This window comes from Acipenser ruthenus, chromosome 17 (genome assembly GCF_902713425.1).
Source record: "Acipenser ruthenus chromosome 17, fAciRut3.2 maternal haplotype, whole genome shotgun sequence".
Taxonomy (NCBI): Eukaryota; Metazoa; Chordata; class Actinopteri; order Acipenseriformes; family Acipenseridae; genus Acipenser; species Acipenser ruthenus.
Window position 1 is genome coordinate 8,301,064 of NC_081205.1, and position 20,006 is coordinate 8,321,069.

General features: G+C 36.8%; 1 protein-coding gene across 2 annotated transcripts in view; it reads right to left on the minus strand.

The window, feature by feature from the left end:
- Nucleotides 1–20,006, minus strand: part of LOC117423568 (ras-associating and dilute domain-containing protein-like) — a 67,890-nt gene that overhangs the window by 24,304 nt on the left and 23,580 nt on the right. For both annotated transcript variants that reach the window (XM_034039568.3, XM_058989908.1), the window contains exons 9-10: nucleotides 6,102–6,321; nucleotides 2,925–3,097 (exon numbers count right to left, since the gene is read on the minus strand). In XM_034039568.3, the coding sequence (XP_033895459.3) occupies nucleotides 2,925–3,097; nucleotides 6,102–6,321 (393 nt within the window). The remainder of the gene's footprint in view (nucleotides 1–2,924; nucleotides 3,098–6,101; nucleotides 6,322–20,006) is intronic.

A 20,006-nucleotide genomic window follows, 5' to 3' on the forward strand; every position in this document is an offset into this window, starting at 1 on the left:
TATTATTTAAAATAATCAAGACAAAATAAAAATTAACTGGCAGATATAATAAAGTTTAGGAAACACCACCCTTTACATTGTAACTGTAATGACAACTTTAAGAAACAAAGTCAAGTGGACAACCTCTTTGGCACTTCCTGTGCTGCAGGTCACACGCTGATTGATTGAAGCTTGACTATTGGAGTGAGACACTGTAATATAAGGTATTTATATTGTGCTGGGGGAAAGTACCAGGAAGATGCTCCAGCTTTTAATTGTGCTGCAAAAGTATTTTTCTTTTATGCAGGTATGCAGAGAGCCAAAGGTTTACAACAGAAGATTGACAATAAAAGTGCTCATATTTCAATAAAAGTAAACTTACAATGATACGATTTCTGATTGCCATAAAAATACAAACAAATATATTTATCACTGTAATGCTATTAAAACTGCATGCTATTCATCTTAATTTGATTAAAACTATGAAATTTAAATGGACAACTATTTTCCTCTTTTTGTCAAAAATTGACACACACTCGCACCGTCTTTGTTTTCGAAAAAAAAATGACTGTGCAGTGAGCATGCAAGTTCAGTAATGAAAGCACATCAATCAGTGGTGGTGTCAGACTTTCACTGATGAGGGGGCTAACGGTGTTGGGGGGGGGGGCAGAATGAAAAATTTAGGGGGGCTACACCCCACTTTGTGCGGGCATGCATACAATACATTTGAATCATTTTCCGTGTCAGAAGTGGACCAGGGTGAATGAACAGCAAGCATTTAAAGAGTAACCTTAAGGAAAGAGAGTCGAACAGGAATACAGTATAAAGCATCATGCCAACAGCAGAGACAGACTGCAGTTTAGGATTGAATGGATACTTCTTACCTGTGGGGATAGAGGCACAATGTCACTGTCATCACAGGTAAATGTAACTAAGACACACATCCCCAGGGTTTGAATATTTTAGTAAAAAAAAATTAATAATAATTCTGTGGTAGCTAGTATTAATCATGCTGTTTACATTACTATTAATAAACAGCTCTGTATGTCATGCTGCCTGATTGTAAGTGCTATCTTTTCATTTTAAAATCAGACAATGCCTCATACAGAAGTTTGTTGTCAATTAATTTTTTTTACAACACATATTTTCATGCTGTAGCAAGAATTTAACAATGGAATTTCTGAATTGTGTGTGCGTATGTATGTGTGTATATATATATATATATATATATATATATATATATATATATATATATATATATATATATATATATATATAGCAGGCAAACTAGATAGGTAGTTAAAATTGTCACCAGAAACAATGGAAACATGTTTCTCGCAGTAGACACATGACTTCTACTTTTAGAAACAGGTTTCTCTGAGAATATGATTGCCATTGATCATGTGACAATACAGGATGGGAACTTCCACTGGAGACTAAAATGCACAGCATTATTGAAATATACACATATAGACCACTCCCATAGAACACATCATCACAATCACTGTAAAGCTACATCACATGTTAACGTTAACTCTAAATTCCCTTTACAAAATTCCTTTAAAAAAAACTATTAATCCTCCCTGATTTTCCTTGTTTCCTTGTGTATGTGTTGTGTATGCTGGGCAGCTGACTTTATACTGCAATAAAACATTGTACTGCAATTTTTTATGCAATGATCAGGTCAATCTGTCTGACACTCTAAATAGCAAACACCATAATAACATAAGAACATAAGAAAGTTTACAAACGAAAGGAGGCCATTCGGCCCATCTTGCTCGTTTGGTTGTTAGTAGCTTATTGATCCCAGAATCTCATCAAGCAGCTTCTTGAAGGATCCCAGGGTGTCAGCTTCAACAACATTACTGGGGAGTTGGTTCCAGACCCTCACAATTCTCTGTGTAAAGTGCCTCCTATTTTCTGTTCTGAATGCCCCTTTATCTAATCTCCATTTGTGACCCCTGGTCCTTCTTTCTTTTTTCAGGTTGAAAAAGTCCCCTGGGTCTACATTGTCAATAACATTTAGAATTCTGAATGCTTGAATCAGATCGCCGCGTAGTTTTCTTTGTTCAAGACTGAATAGATTCAATTCTTTTAGCCTGTCTGCATACAACATGCCTTTCAAACCCGGGATAATTCTGGTCGCCCTTCTTTGCACTCTTTCTAGAGCAGCAACATCCTTTTTGTAATGAGGTGACCAGAACTGAACACAATATTCTAGATGAGATCTTACTAATGCATTGTAAAGGTTTAACATTACTTCCCTAGATTTACATAACTGCCTTGATTTGGCAGCAATCTTCACTAAACTTCTGTCGTTCATTTGGCTGTAATCTGATACACTCTCCATTTTACACAAATGCAATTGTCAGGATCCTCTGAATGTGCCTGCCCTGGTTTAGTTCATTAATTGTTAACTAGCTTATTCACATGCCAAAAAAATCCTATTATTTTGTTATGGTTAGTTAAGCTAGTTCACAATATTACTGTTGTTTTTAAACAAATGTAAACACAGAGTTGAAGTTACTGTTGGAGGGCACTGTACCTGAAAACGATATGAACATGTAACTACTGTATATATTAACTAACCATTAACAAATAATGAAACACATTGTGTCACCGTATTAGTACAGTATGTACTAACAGTTAATAAAGATACAACTAAAATAAATTCAAAATGTCAATACACTGAAGAAAGCCTTGTCTACTTGAGAATTCTGAATGGACATTTTGAAGTTATGTATAATAGTTAAGACATCTTTACCATATGACCTTCAATGGAAAATGTGAAAAAGTGGCCCGCATGTACAGCGTGTAAAATCACTCCCTGAAATGTTTTATCTTGTGAGTAATTCCCAACATATATCATTCAATAACTCTACCCTTCTTGAACAACGTGTCAGGACTGTGAAGCAGGTCCACTCAGGTTGGATGATAGTTCTTACCTGCAGGAGGTTTTGCTTGGGTGTGGCCAGCAGGTTGACAGCTGTGGAAAGTTTGTGGAAAAAGTCGAGAGCCAGGTCTCCCAGGCCGATGCCCTGGATCCAGTCCAGGAGCAAGTCGAGATTTGCTCTGATCTGCACTCCCTGGGACCACTGATAAAACCCCCCTCCGGAACCTGTGAGGAAACACAGACACTCTCCGATCAGCACACTGCCACGTCCCAACAGCTGCCTCCTTTCACTTCAAAACAAAACAAAAAAGATAAACTTCCCCCTTCTGAAATCTTGGACAGCACTGGTTTGGAGTTGCTCAGAGCTGCTTGGACTGTAGTACAGGTTAAGAGTTGGTGAAATGGATTTTGCTGAATTTCATTTTGCTGTTATACTGGTAATTAGGTAATTGGAGGTTAGGTTTTAGAATATTTTGTGTAAGGATAAAAATTCAAGATCTTTTTCTTGGTCAAAAACGATGACCTGTTTTTCACTGATAACACCGGTAAACGTCTGGGAACTGCTTTTTTTCATTGAGGAGTATGAAGGAGTTACTGGGTCTTCTTTGTTAGCTCCTTCATAACTCATTCACATGAAGCTGGTTTATTTATTAATATTCTAGCAGCTGGAAAAGCCTGACGCCTTCACTTCACACAGGGAATACACTGGGCTTGCTCTGTAGACAAGACCGGCTTTTGTTGCTAAGGTGCACTTAGCAACAAGGTGGGACAGAAACATGGAGGATATACAGACACTGACAACAATTAAAAGCTACATTAAAATTACAACGCCAGTTAACAATTTTGATAATATAGAGCTTTACTCTTTGGCTGACAAATGTTTTTAATAAGTAGTACTATTTTAACATATCAACACTTGCCTTGGTAGGCAAACCCACAAATAAGCAGCTTGATATTTATTCAAATTGAAAGCGCACAAAGATGCTTGGGATGAATCAGTACTGCCTGGACTGCACAACAATGTCATCCAATCAGAAAACTCATTGATATTCCACGGATGTCAGATTAGTGGTCATTCCAGTAGCTGAAGTTCTTAGAACTGTTATTGTGCTGCATTTTAAAGCAGGGTTCAGCAACGGGTGTTTTCAAACTGCCAAAATAACAAATACGGGAAAGCATGTTTCTATTCTGTCTTTAGATTTTCTTTTGGGATCATCTAAATATTGGTGGATCTCAACACCGCCATCCTAAACCCTGTCAGTTCATTGATAATTTTTAAAGAGTTACCTTTTCAAATTTTGCCTGTATATTATTATTTTTCTATTTCTGTTTTCCGAATTTTATATTTTATATTTTAAATAGAAAGGCTCCAGTTGACTCAATTTATGCTACAGTATCACAATAAATTGTAATCATAGCAGCTATAGCAACCAAACCTCAATTTCACAATTCTGTGATGAGTAAACGTGTACAGCTGTCTCTGTATTGGTTATTACTGATTTGTGATGAAACAGAAGTATAAAAAAATGTAAAACAAAAACCAGACCAGGCATTTTTAGTAGGGTACAGATTAGGGTCAGTCTAGTATAATACATTTAAAGGTGACTGGCAGAAGGAGATATAAACAAGCACAGAGTTTTATAGCTGGGACGTCTTTGCGATCCTTATTAAACTTTTCTGTGGGCTTTTCAATTTAACTCTGATGCTTGGGATAAAATTGGATTTTTGGTGGAATGCGGTGAATCACAGCGAGTGAAACTCATCTGCTGATTGAATAAAAGACTGAGGCAAGACCAGGGCTGGCAGGAACCATTGACTCAAAATGCAGGTAGAGAGAAACGAGGGAATCACCTGCTGTGATTATACACAGCAGTGTAACTCCATTCACTGCTCCCACACATGAAAGCAGTTCAATAACAATCAGTCGTCTTCACACCTATAGTCATATATAACTATACACTTTCCATTAAATAGAGGATATTGTAGGATATCCAGGAGACTCAGATTTGAACTGATGCCAACCTGGCCTACATTTAATCAAAATGATGGCATGCAATGGCCATTATAAAGTACAGCTATGGCGCCGCCACAGACTTTGATTTTATGCAGGCCTATTGCCTCGTTAATGAATTGATAGAAAAGGCTTTCAAATCAATTTCCTTACATCTACATCATATTATAGCTACTGAAATCTGCCTGGATCCATTGGGTGCTTGACCACTGGTGGATGAGACAAGTTAGACCTGTATTTTACTTCCTAACCATGCACAACCCTTATATAAGTTTTCCCATGCTTTTCCCATGTTTATGCATTTACCATAGTTTACCATGGTTTTACATGCTTTTAATAGGCTCTGGGCTTTACAGTGCTAACCTATGCTTTCCCATGATTCCACCATGATTTATTACACGTTACTATGCTAACTTTGATAAGGGAAGGGCCAATGCAGTGCTACCTGTGGGTTCCCGGGATTCGAAACAATGCTGGAATAGTTCACTCTGCAAAAAAAAATGACACGGCTACTTCACAGTACTTTGTGATGTAGGTCACATGGTCTGGATGCAGGAAACACCAGTATTGAAATATCTGCATAGCCCAAATGAAAGAAATGAAAAGCAATAAAACCAAGAAAACCCAGTGATATGATTTTAAGTTCCAAGAAGAGATACGGAAATATATTTTAAAGCCTTGGTTCTCACACCTTTAAAGTAATTGTAGCTAACAAAATAATTCCATACATCTTAACCATTTGCACTTACATTAGCTTTGTACAGTAGGGCTGAAATGTGTAGTTTTCTCAGAAACACATGTTACAGAAAACATGTATTTTAATTTTAAAACAGATATCTGGTACTACACTAGGTTAGAGAATGCTTGCCTTGTTTTGCCTTGGTAATTTCAAATGCATGTTACATGCTGATAGGTTATCAGTCAATAGGTGAAGCAGTTGATTGGCTATGGACTGGAAAAAAGCCAGTGAATGGGGTAGGGATAAGTTATCCAGGGTGACTTACAATTATTACAGTACAAAGTATTGTGAAATAACCCAAGTCTAAAGGTCTCCACACACCAGACGTGATGCGATTTTTTAATTTGCGACAAGACATAAGCGAGCGACACAAAGGATGTGCATGGCGAAGAAAATGTATGGAACTATTTTGTTAGCTGCAATATCTTTAATAGGTATAGTGCTAACCACAAGTTAAAGCCTCTTTGTTGATCCCTTACCTCTTTCCATGAGTGCGTTGAAGAGGGAGGCGTTGGTGAAGAAGAAGAGATATGCAAAGAGCTGGGAGGCGATCTCGGAGTGGACTTCATACTGATTGAGAAGCTGCAGGGTCTCCTTCAGGATCTCTAAGATGTGGTTCACCCCATCCGGCACGCACAACTGACCACTCTCAGAGAAGGGGTTACTGTCCAGCAACCCGGGGAGCGCTGTGTACAGAGTCTGCAGGAACAAACAAGCCCAGTTCAGTCATTCCACAGGCTCTGGTTAAAATGCAATTGCCCTGAATTGTGAAACATCAGCTACACCCTTACAAAAGTTTCCCATATTAATAGCAAAGTGTAATTGTGAAAGCATGGTAAAGCATAGGTAATCATTGTAAAGCTTAGAGAGGTAAAATACACATAATGTATAAATGCATAATATAACCATTGGAAAAGCATGGAGAAACTGCAGAACTACTGTGCAAAGTCACCTGGGTTCAGGAGCTGCTTTTTAGTTCTAGTTGCCTGCCATATATATATATATCATCCTAGCCTTGTATTTATGCATTATGCATTGTTTTTCACTGCATTTAATGTATTTTTTTTATTTTTTACTTTTAGCGCTTTGTGATGGTGGTCCACTATGAAAGGCGCTATGTAAGAGCCATCTAGTGATCTGCCACTGTAGAAACAAGTTTCCTTTTGTTTTGTGGCAATGCACTGCTGTACACTACTGGCTAATACAAAGATACTTTGGCTGATCTAGCCAACATTATGTATGTCTGTGGCAGACAACTAGAACTGAACAGCAGCTTCTGAACTCCTTGTCAAACCTTAACGCAGGCTTGTCAAGTAATAAATAAAAAAAAAACAGTTTTGAAGCTGCTTACTCAATAACAATAAACTCATTTTCCCAGTCCTTTTTTTTTTTTTTTTTTAATGGGCTTACTCTGGCATAAGACCTAATTCAATATAAATGCCCCACTTGATTATATAAACAGTTTTATGTCAATTAATTTATTTAAACTTTTTTTGAAGTCTGGTTTAGACCAGTAACAGGGGTTACATTAAACATCAAATCGCTTTTCAAATGGCAATCATACTACAGCAGGATAGTGTTCTCCCATTGTTTTCTATGGGGGTCAGTCATTCTGCTTTTACTCAATAATGGCAAGGCAACTAAAGCACGACTGAGTAGAGGACACTAATGAATGACACCTGTTCTAAAACCACAGCTTACTGATGAAACACTTCACAGGGGCGCTACAGCCATGCTCTCAAAAAGTCTCTCGGGGGATCGCAACAAACAAAGGTAAACAAATAAAAAATAAACTTTAAAATGCTATAAATAACAAAACATATTTTAGAAACAAACTACAGCTACGGCCAAGCACTTTGCATCACCCTATAGAATTAACTAACTTTGCTCATAAAGTCGAATGAAACCTGTTGAATAATGTTACTTTAACATATTGAATTACATGACATTTTGACATTTTGAAATCTAACATGAAATACTGTACTTATGGCTTCTGGTAGACTTTTGCGATATCATTTTGTAGTTTCATTGATTACATGATGTTAAACGAAAGATCTAAATTATGTTCATATCTTTTTTTTTTTTAATTATGTCTCAATCCTAAAATACTAGGTGATGCAAAACCTTTGTCCATGGCTGCACATAAACACATCTGGGCTTTGAAACCTATTTGCTTGCTTGGTCTTTGCACAATGTGTTGCCTCAGCGTTATGTCATTTTTTTGAAAGCTCTGAATAACACTATTTTCCTCACACAAAAGCTCTTTGTTTCGTATGAATACACCGTAGATTACAGAGTTGATCATAAGTGTCTTTACAAATGCATCTGCTGCTTCCTCCAGCCCGATCACTGATCACCTCCCATCTGCATGTTTGACATGTTGCAAGGGTGGGCATGGGGTGTCACCTGGCACCATAAAACTCATTAAACGTTAGACTGTCAGTAGCATGTAGGGTGCTTGGTGTAGGTCTGCAAGGTGTTTAAACAGTCCTCAAGGGACAAGAGACCATTCCTCAATGATTACAAACTATAATTGTTTTAGGGACACTTTAGGTGGACATCACCAAATATTCTCCTGAATGGAACAGTCAAAACAGACCCAGCTCTGAAGTATCCCTTTTAAAATGTTTAATGGGATTGAAAAGACTGCAAAGACAACCAGTAGAATATGAAAATAGTCAAAATGCAGCATAGAGATGTCAGGTTTTAAACATGCTTAATGAACAGAAAATTACTGAAGTGGTGTCTACTATTTAGTCAACGTTTTACTTTTCTTTTTTGTTATTGGTATAAATCTTAGCCAAAAATATTGTCCAACTCTTAGAAGACAGGATGTTTTGGATACAGGACAACCAAGCACCAACTGTACAATCAGCTCACTACCAAAGTCTGTCTTTAATTTGGTAACTAAAACTGATATATATATATATATATATATATATATATATATATATATATATATATATATATATATATATATATATATATATATAACAGAATACAGAATACAGAATATCTGGCTTTTTTTTGTACAATATAGCATATCTTGATAGGATTATGCAATTTAGTCAATAGTCCACCGCTTTGTTTTTTTGTATTTGATAAAGACACATGCATATGTAATAATGTATTTAATAATAAAACTGTGTCAAGATGTGCTTAACCTCAAAAACGCTTTTTGGAACTGTTTTTTTCTTTTTTTTTAAAGCAAGGATTTTAATTGCTTACAATAAAAGTCCAAAGGTTTACCTACACTGCTTAGTTCACACATTTTAAAAAGAAACTTTTGCCCTGTTTCACAAGAAGAAAAAAAATAACCTACGACAAGTTTAATCACAACGGGTACGCTGACTGAGAAGGACCTCTAATAATTGACATTCCTGCCATTTCAATCTTTTTTAACGCAAATAATCCCATTCTGAAAGAAATTCTGTACAGCCTGCCGCTGTGTTGCAAAAAGAAGTCTTTATCTGAGCAGATCCATACAAATGTCACTTTGTTAGCAGTAGCCTGCTCATTTTACCCAGCCAGCTGTTTCTGTGCCTGGCACAAGGGCCGGAGAGATCTAGCCAACACAAACTCCTATAGCTTTTGATTATAAATGAACCACTGTCTTAAAAAACTACTCCCAAGCATGCTTAGCTGAGAGCTACAAGCTTTCAGTGGGCAGGACCTTTCCCATAAAATTACATATCCTCCACATATTGGTGGCATTCAGAACCATTTACATTATTTGAATTGGCATTTAGCATCCCAAACAGACACTGTGAAAACAGTTCATGTGAAGTGCTTACACTTATCCAGTTCAAAAGGAGTTGCACATTTCATAACCCTTCACTACATTGACAATGCAGTGATATGGTAGTGTAATTCTGTAGCATAGGGGCAGCTGCAGGTGGGGGAATGGTACCACAGGAGTACCATTTTAATGCCATTGCATGGCATTGCAGTACCATATTATTACCTGTAGCTACTGTATTAAGACCTGTATGCAATATGTGTACTAAGTTGTTGCAATTGCTGGTGTCAGCTGATTATTCTGCTAGGGTTTCCTATTATAATAGCCTCAACATTTTATGGTCTTTTCAGAAAGGGTACCTGACAGATTAAATTACTGTAGTAATTGTTTTTTGTAGTAAAAACAATCAGAGGTATTGACCTCACTGTCTGTCATTATACACATCTGAGGTCCTTTTTAGCAATTAGCCCTATTCACAAAACTTTAAGTTGTGTTTTATTTAAGTTTTTGTTACGGACTGTTTTTGTAGTCCATGAAATCTTTTTCATCTGTTTTAGAGAGAATGTTTATAAACACGCTTCAAAAAAAAGTCCTTAATATTTTTTGAATGGGGAGCGTATGGGTTCTATTCACCAAGCTTCAATGCAGAAGTTACTTAAAGAATGTGTTTTCAAAATTAAGTCTGACATTCCTGAAACTGTTCTGGGCTATTGGTGGTTTTAATTAACAGTAATTATCAAACTTTATTTTATTCATAAAAAAACAGACTTTGAAAAAACATTCTTTAACTTGTTTAAAGAACTCGAATTAAACTAAAGCACAACTATTTCAAAGAATGTTTAAACTTCTATAGTACTCAAAACACAGTTCGATACTTCACTGAAATAACCAAACAGTTTTGTTTTCAAAGTAACCCAAGCAGCTGCTTCCTCTTTCCCCAGATGAAACAGCATGAAATTCAATAAAAGTAAACAGAGCTTTTAATCTGTGTTGTTTTAGTTTTTAAATTATTTAACCTTCATGGGCTGTGTTTGCTCTTGTTATAAGATTGTTTTGAAGGCTAATCCAAGCTGTTGGGTTTAAAAGACGCTTTGAAACTTGCCAATAAAACGTGAAGTGGATGCAAGGGTGGGAAATAACAATGGGTTTGGCAAATAAAAGATGGAAAATGTTCCTTTATTTATTTTTTATTAATATAGCACAAATAGTGTTTGTCTTAATAAGAAAATACATTTTTAGCCTCTTGACTGCCATACAAATCAAACGTTTGTGTTTCTGCTGTGTCACGGTAAGGGTGGCACGTTTACATGGTCCTGTTAATTCTTTGTCAAAGAGTTTTACAAACACACAACAGCAAACTGTTAATATAATCCACATATATAAAGATGGGGTTTACAGGAACATACTTGGCTACAACATAGAGGAAATGACCTTCTGTTTTTCCTGGTTACTCTGAGCACTGCGGATACTATGTATGGAATTTGCTCGACAAAAAATCCCAAGTTGATTAATGTCCCCCAAAAACATTTCAATGACGGCATACTTGATCTTCCACTTATAATATTTTCTATCGATGCATTTGATGAAGAACCACATTTGTCAAGTGCTACTTTACTGCTAATTAAGCCAGAATTGGAACAGAGCAAAAATGTAGTTTGAAAGGGTTAAGTGCACTTCATTACCCACAGCACACTAGAAAATGATGACGTTGGTGACACATATCTGGAGACGCTTTTTGTGAATTCCAGCTTGTTCCACATTTATTTACAAAATAAAACATTTTTGCTTAATTTCTCTTGCTTCGTTCGGCACAACATCTTAAATAATATATTTCAAAACAGACTGAAACTGTTTTGCACTGTTTGTTTTGCACTGAGCACTGATGCAGGACATTTTTATCCAGTTCAATGACTATCTGTCTATCTATTTATCTATTTAGCTATGAAATAATGGATCAGACTCCTTATCTGTTACTGTGCATGTCCATTCAGATTTTGTACAGTATTTTGAAGGACTCTTGCCCCTATTGAGAATGTATTTTGTCAAATGTATACTCACAAACATTAATTAAATATTTTACATGACATAAATGTGGTGTCATTCTTGCAGTATGAAAAGTAAAATGTTGTATTTACAAGATGAACTGAACAACTGGCTTCGTGCATCACGTAACTGGCTGATTAGAAGAGAGTCACGCTTTTAGACTTCAAAAGCTCACCAAGAATTAAACCTAATTCCTGATTTAAAGGATTATTCAACTTTAAAGGTGATGGTGGAAAGGGTCAAGCCAAAGTTGAACTGTTCTTGTAATGCTGGGGCTGTTGAGGTCCTTTCACATGACTATCACGCTTTCTTTCCTCAAAGCGACTTGACAAAAGAAGTAAGGCACACATTTTTAATGCACAGATAACCCAACAGACTCCAATTCATATTTGCAATGATATATTCCAGCTATTTCCAATACAGTTAACAACTTAGAGAACTTTAGATTCAGATTGTCCAGCGCTTTACAGCTCAACCTAAACTCAAATGTCTGTCATTCCCAAGGCTAAACCATAACCTTAAACACACATTTAAAAGTACCTCATTTTAATTATTTCAAAAATAGAAGTTCATTAAAGACTATCATTGATACATTGTCAACCATTTGAAATTCAACATTGTATATGAAAATAAATGCAAAAATGTTCTTCCATAATTCCACAACGTTAAGCCTTTTGAAACCTGATTTACACTCTTGCAGTTCAAATAGGAATACTTTTGCAATCATTTGCAGCAGTCAAGGTTAATTATTATTATTATTTATTTCTTAGCAGACGCCCTTATCCAGTGCGACTTACAATTGTTACAAGATATCACATTATATTTTACATACAATTACATTATTTTTACATAAAATTACCCATTTATACAGTTGGGTTTTTACTGGAGCAATCACGGTAAAGTACCTTGCTCAAGGGTACAGCAGCAGTGTCCCTGGGATTGAACCCACGACCCTCCAGTCAAGAGTCCAGAGCCCTAACCACTACTCCACACTGCTGTCCTAATATATAAGTTTCTTCGCTTAGGAAAAAAGGACGTTATTGTTACTGTATACTGATAAGATCTGAAACACCAATAAAGATGATATTTTCAGCAGGCTTATATACGACCACTGAAGTGAAAGCACCAGCAGCCAGTGCCTTCATCCTGATATCAAACTTGCAGATGAGCAGAGTCTGAAAGCAACGATTCCCTTTCAGGCTACACCGAGTGCAAGTAATAGTGTGTGGATGAACTTGGCAGCCACGCAGATAGAGGGTGGTCTAATTAGAGCATGGTGGGTAGAAGGGAAGTGACCCGTTTCGTGGCAGTTCCTGTGAAAACTAAGCTTGACTGACAGTCTCCTGACTTAATGGCACTCCTGTGATGAAGTGTTAAGATAAACCAATCAAACACCACGCTGTGACCTTTTTCAGAGAAGGAGAACTATGGGATCCAGTTAAGATAAAGAATCCTCTTTTGTTGGCATATTCAGGCCAGTTTGAACACTATCAATATGTTGAACACTATTCAGGGTGTTTCAGCAGTCTGGAAGTAGAGGTTGTGAACTCAGGCCTAGTTATGGGATAGGATTAGCAAAGCCTGGGGCTCTCTGACCCACAGCATACCCCAAACGGGCCAACTGTGCCTGAACTGAAAGTTTACTCACATGCCTGATGGTGTATGTTAAACATTTCGTGTACATATTTGGCCTAAAATGACCATTAACAGAATTTATTGCAAGTGGACCATGATGCAGACATTGTGCCATATACTAAACTCAACAAATCGGCTCAATAAATGCTGGCAAAGACATACTTTTTATTGCTAATACTGCTAAAAATACAAACGCAGTATAAATAAGTTTATTTTATATTAATATACAACAAACCCTATACATACCACCTCAGCCACTGACTCATTATGTGATCCTGAGCAAATCACTTAACCTCCTTGTGCACCGTCTTTCGGGTGAGATGTAATTGTGTGACTCTGCAGCTGATGCATAGTTCACACACCCTAGTCTCTGTAAGTCGCCTTGGATAAAGGCGTCTACTAAATAAACAAATAATAACATACCAATCATGGTCAGTCTCACACACTATAGTATTATTTAACCATTGTATTCCATGAATTGGTGTTGAGGTATTAAACGGTTTTGAGGTGGCTGATGATGGAATAATAAAACAATATAAGACCTTGTTTTTCTCCATGGATATTGTGAAGCAAAGCACCACTAAGTTAAAGTAAGTTATTGCTTTTCATATGTAAATATCTGTTAACGTTGTGTTATTATATTTTTCTGTGTTTTGGAAGACTTCAATATTATCGATATAGAAATACGTGGACAATATCGATATACAATTTTCATATCATTGCCCATCCCTACTTAAAATGGTTCTTCAATACACTGGGCCCAATTTTCCAATAAGGGCAAATTCCCCACATCATACATTTACTATGGAATGGGAAATTTGCCCGAATCCTGCTCACAGTGGCAAATACAGTCAGCGAAAAGGCGAAAGACACAAGACTAGAAAGCTATGAAGTCAGTATTTCAAATCTTCAGTTGGTTTCTGATATATGAGGGGGATTTCTTCACACACATAAGCACACCCTGCCTATACAGATACTCAATTTTTTATTTTTGTACGAAGGCACAGCAAAAAGACAAGATGATGTGTTTTAATGTATTTCAGTATCTTAATTGCTCCACACCTTAGCCCAAGGCTAAGAAAAGGTCAACACTGAGTACCTGTCTAGCAGCATAACTGCAGCTGGCACACTGAGAGACTATGGGGCTGAACAGTGCGACATTCAATCATAACAATGGCACTTGGCGATGTCATATCTCTTCTTATTAACAACTGAGCTACATATTGTTCTCAGCATACCAGTGTCTAAAGACATTTCTATGGTAACTAGGGAGGAAACAGTTTAGTATAGTACCACGTATGTAAAATCCTTTTATAGTCAGTTCTCGTTCCTAAAAGAATGAAAACTCAGTAACAAGATATATGGTATGTGTAACAAATCCTCTCTGGTATGATTGAGCAGCAACTATCTGACCACTATATTTCATACAAATACAGTCGTATAGAATGTAAATATGTGGTAATTACAAAAAGGACCTAGACCCCGTTCATATTTATGAGTTATATCTCATATGTGAATGCTCCAAAAAACAAAAGGCAGCCCAGGGCCGGCCCAGATTTAGGCCGTTGTTTTGATTCACAACTTAGTAGCTGAAGGGTACAATGCTGTAGGAATTATAGAAGCCTGGTTTCCTCATACATCCTATACTAGAGGTGTTCTGAAAAGATATGTAGTAAAGGAGTAAGGGGTGTATCTGTGTACATTATAAAAGGGTGAGAAGCCGAAGAATTAAAGCATTTCAGCTTGGGTCGTGCTGGTAAGTAGAGTGCTGACAATTGGGGTATGTTGCCGATCTCCATGATGGGACAGAAAACACTGTATATCAAACTACTATATGAAGACATCATAAAGGCATGTAATAAGAGAAATGGTGTAATGGTGAGCTGAACATCCTGAGGGAAGACTGAAATGATAGATGTGGTAATGACTGCTTCCTGACTTAGTGTGTCAGAAAACCAGCTTGGGATGGAGCTGGCTTTTTGAAACACAGAAATCAAACAGTGTTTCTTTAAATGTAAATAGGACACACATAAATCCATGGCACAACTAAGGCAGCCCCCTTTAAACGTATACACATTTCCATTTAGTTTACTACTAATTACCATTTAGAAAATCCATAAACCCATAAACTAATACCGAACAGCTGACCCGTCTGGATCGTTTATCTCCAGGTTTGCTTTTGTATTGCGTTGCAGTTAAATACTGATTCAACATCATTCCACTTGATTATAAATACGCCAGCCTTGTTTCATGCAAAAGTACTTGTATTTTTCTTTTTATGTTTCTGTGCAAGTACAGTATCAGTATATCTATGCATTCAAGTCTTTTAAGGAACTAGAGCCTCCATTATGCCACCTATTGATTGGCACCACCCTGCAGTTTGGAACTATTGAAACTGAAAGCAGCTATTGTTGTGTGCTTCAAATCATCGTCTTATATATGCTGATTAGCCATGTTCTCTTCAGAAAGCTCTTTTCTGAACTTGTCCGTTTGACCACACTTGTTTACTACTTACTGTTAAATGTGAAGTACTGTTTAAATCATTTAAATAGTTATTTTTTTGTAATTTAAAACATGCTTTTGCTTGAGTTTACACGTCTACAAAAATGTAAACTTGTCAGCATTTTCCACAGTTTATGATTCTTAAATCTCCTCATTAAAGCTTGACCTGTGCCTTGACCAGTGATCATTAGTCAACCCCTTTCCTGGTCTCCAGGGAGCTCGCTGTGGAACCATGGTAACGAGAGTTCACTTCCCTCCCTTTCCTGTCAAGGAAGCAGGCTGCAGCACGTATATACATTTTCCCCTAGATCGTACTGCAGCTGCTTCCTGATTGGCTGAACATTTGGCGAGTGTTAAACAAAGTTTATTTTCCTGTTCGGCTTGTCATTTCCTGTTCTGTTTTGTGGGAATATATCGGTGAAGGGCTGATAATCGGCAGCTCAGGACCCCAACTGTCCTTAAATAGACCTAACTAGCTAAAATCACAACTTACTACAAAAAAGGTTTTAAAAATACTATTTGTTTACAGTAGAACCACTTTTTTTTTTACAAACTGTCATTATCCAAATTGTTCTCAAAGCTTAACTGAATAGTGTTCATACATTATCCACTAGTATCAACTGCGGTGGGCATTATCCAAATATCCTCATCTTGGAGCAGTTTCGAATAAAATGGTTCTTCTGTTGTCATCAACCATTCCCACAGATTTATAACTGAAGACTTCTCCCAGATGAAAGACTACTGTATCTTCCTACAGACCAAAATATGTACAAAGGTATGCAATGACAGAGCGCTCGCCTTCATTTATAGTCTTGTTTTAGACAACACCCAGTGCACTGCTTACAGTTGAAGAAAACACCCTAAACTTTGATAGTAAATGAGTACATTTAATACTTCTCATTTTTAATTTTTTTTTACTATATATTAATTTATGTATATACAATGTATATACCTACAGCTATGAGCAAAAGTTTTGCATCACCCTATTAAATTAACTAATTTTGCTTCATAAAGCCGAATGAAACCTGCTGAATAATGTTATGTTAACATATTGAATTACACGGCGCTTTGTAGTTTTCCATATACGCAATGAAAAACTGACAAAAATTGAAAGATGTGACATTTTTCGAAATCTAACATGAAATACTGTACTACTATTGTGGCTTCCGGTAGACTTTTGCAATATAATTTTGTAGTTTCTTTAATTACATGATGTTAAATAAAACTAAATTGTGTTCATGTAGTTTTTTTTAAGTGATATCTCAATCCTAAAATTCTAGGTGATGCAAAACTTTTGGCCATAGCTGTTAAAAAAAAAAATGTAATACTAATTTATCATAATTGGTTGGTTACTCTACAGTTGTGCATTACCAGAATATTAATTTGAATCAAAAGTCCCCAACTGTATCCTTTCCCTAGCTGTGGTCTGATGTGGGCCCAGAAACATATTGCTCCAATGCCCCTGTTGTCTGGCCTGTGATTTGTTGTAATGCCCTGCGCTCCCTGGAAGCTCATTCAAAGGAAGCTGCAATAACACCCTGCTGGGAGTGCCTTCCTGAGGTGCTTTGTTAGAGTGCTAAACCCCTGATTGTTGTTTGTAGATCTAAGTATCTCGACTAAACCACCAGGCCCGAGCACACACAATAAAACTCAATGACTGCTTTTTTTCCCCACCAGAGCTGGAGACTGCAGATAAACAATTTTTTTTGGTACAACCCAGTTTTTTTTTTAAAAGGGAAATGTGTAAGGCTAATTATCACAGCACTACTAATTTTGCCCTAAATTAAAAAATAAATAAATAAATAAATAAAATAAAGCAAGCTTAGTATTGTAGCCTCTATCTTATAACCTTAAAACCAGGCTTCTTTGGCCTGTCATCACAATTAAACCGCTGGGTTCATTTGTTTTCTTCAGCTTGTGTTTTTCATCATACCCTTCAGATTGTTGTCACCTTTAAGGGTAACTTGGTATACGAGGGAAAAATATGTGTTTGGGTTGTTTAGAGTCATGCTGTGTTATTTTCTGTTTCAGTCTTCAAATTCTGGTGACGTTTTAAGCACACCTGTGCCCTCAATAGAGCTCTCAGAATCATGTCTAAACTTCATCAGGTACACCAGAGTGCAACCAGTAACAACACATCCTACTGGATGTAAGAAACATTTATAAATTATTCTGAGAGTTCTTCTGAGGCCACAGGGGTGCTTTAAACAGAGATGTGAATCTAAACAACAATGCAAACTCGGTGATATTGAACACCAAGACTGTATCGAATGTAATCTTAGATGTAAATTGTGATAGTGTTGTGTGATGCACTGCCGTTACAGATATCACTCAGTCCTGCATGTGAAACAAGGTTATAGGTAATGATCTCTACAAAACATCCTTATGTACATTGGTTATGAAGCAGGCATGGGATCAGCAAGGGCCCTAGTTCACGCCCAATAAAACCCTCTGGTGTTCACCCACCTCTCCCCATTCAACCCCAGATCACTGCACCCTCCCTCCCCCTTCAGAAGGCTCACTCAAGCCACACTGGAAGTTTGAAAACACTGCAGCCTGTGTTAACTGCACTGCATACATTATCTGTACTTAGCAGGGAATCAAAAAAAACAAACGTGTGAAATGACTTTAAGGGATACTTTTTCCAGTGTAAAGAAAATTGAGAACCGGACTGTCGCAGGTGACGCTGAACTAGTTATTCCATATAGTAAAACATTGACACCTTTTGCATGGAGGATCTCAGTAGCTACAGCTGTTGGTTCATCAATTGAATCAGATTCAGTTGTATTGTGTCTACCAACTGATGATGTGAGACAGAACAGTAATTGGATACCAGAAAATATGAATAACAGTGAGTTTTGGCCTCCTTCAGTGTTCTGGATGGAAGGCGTACCTCGCAAAGTGACTCTGTGCGAACAGAAGGGAATGTATAGTAACAATGTGTACAGATCCAGAACTATTGTACATGGTGCAGAATTAACCCTGACACACAAATTGAAACATAATCCTCTTGTTAGGTGTGCATGTAATATGTGCCAAAGCAAGACATCAGTGACTGGGCCCAAACTTTGTCCAGCCTGTAGTCATTTAGCTAAACACTGTAGAATCTTGTTTGAATGTAATGATTCTGAAGGAATTTCTTTCTCTCATCTAAATGTAGATCCAAAGGATATTAAGAGGATTGAATGCATAAATTGTGAAGGAGGTCATCTAGGTAAATTGGAATGTGTAGAAGGTGTCCCAGCTAAACGTGTCCAAGTATCTTGTAGGTACGAAGTGAGGAAGATGGCGTCTCACACCTGTGATGCTAAACTTTGGATAGAGGGGCCTGTTGTCGTTTTTGCGGAACCAACCAGAGCTGAACCCGGCACAGAAGTTGAATCCTGCTGGGAATGCTGGGATACGCAGGACATGGACTAGGCAATTTCAAATATGGAATGTATTATAAAATGAAGTGTCAAAGATATTAGGAATTATAAAGAAAGAGTATCCTTGTACCACTAGTAGGTGGCTCTCTTGCTCAATGAAATAGGTCAGTCCACTCTTGTTTGGAATTACACATGTATTCAATTAAATACTTAGTAGTCTGAGAATCCCTAAGAAAATATATATAATGAACGATTTACCACTAGTATATCTTATCTTCAGAAAGCATGACGCTTGATAAAAAGCACCATTCCGGCTAAAAGTGAACGTTAATCTACAAATTTATGTCAAGAAAAACACAAGATAAGAAGAGACTTTTATGACCAAAAGATTAACTAACAAGCCAGAGGTCTTGAGAAAAAATCCTGTCTCGGCTGGATTTTGTATGAACAAAGAGAAGGGTCATACTGGCCTATATTTGGATTTAAATCCTAAGAGGGATTCACCAAAATAATATTATAGCAATTGATAAACAGAGGTAAATTAATTGAAAGATTATCTTATAATGAAACAGGTTCAGTGCTAATTAACACTGTTTATAGTTCACAACAGTTATTTCATAAGATTAATAATATGTTTTAAGTATTTGCTATAATGAGAAAACATATTATTTAAAACTGACAAGTATTATTGCTTGTTCACGACTTTGCTGTAGTGATAAGAAGATTAAAACCTGGAGCAGTATTCGATTTACTTAAATGGGAAAATGGTACAAGTTTATTCTTCTTTCTATTGAACAATAAGACTTCTAGACATTATGATATCCATTGAAGTATAGAAGTTAAAAGGTGTTGTGTTATGTTTTTGTGTTAAGTTTGTAATAATATACTATAATGTACCTTGTTATTAATCCACTATACTATTGTCTAATGATGGTAGATGGATTCCTTATAATGTGGTGATTTGAAACTGCTGCAGTGAAACTGGGGCCTCTCTTTTTATCTAGAAAGAAGGAATGTCCTTGGGTTCCACTTCAGCAGAGCTGCAAGCCTCATAGAGATGGAGTGTTAAGGTTTATGGAGTTAGTGGTTTAGTACTG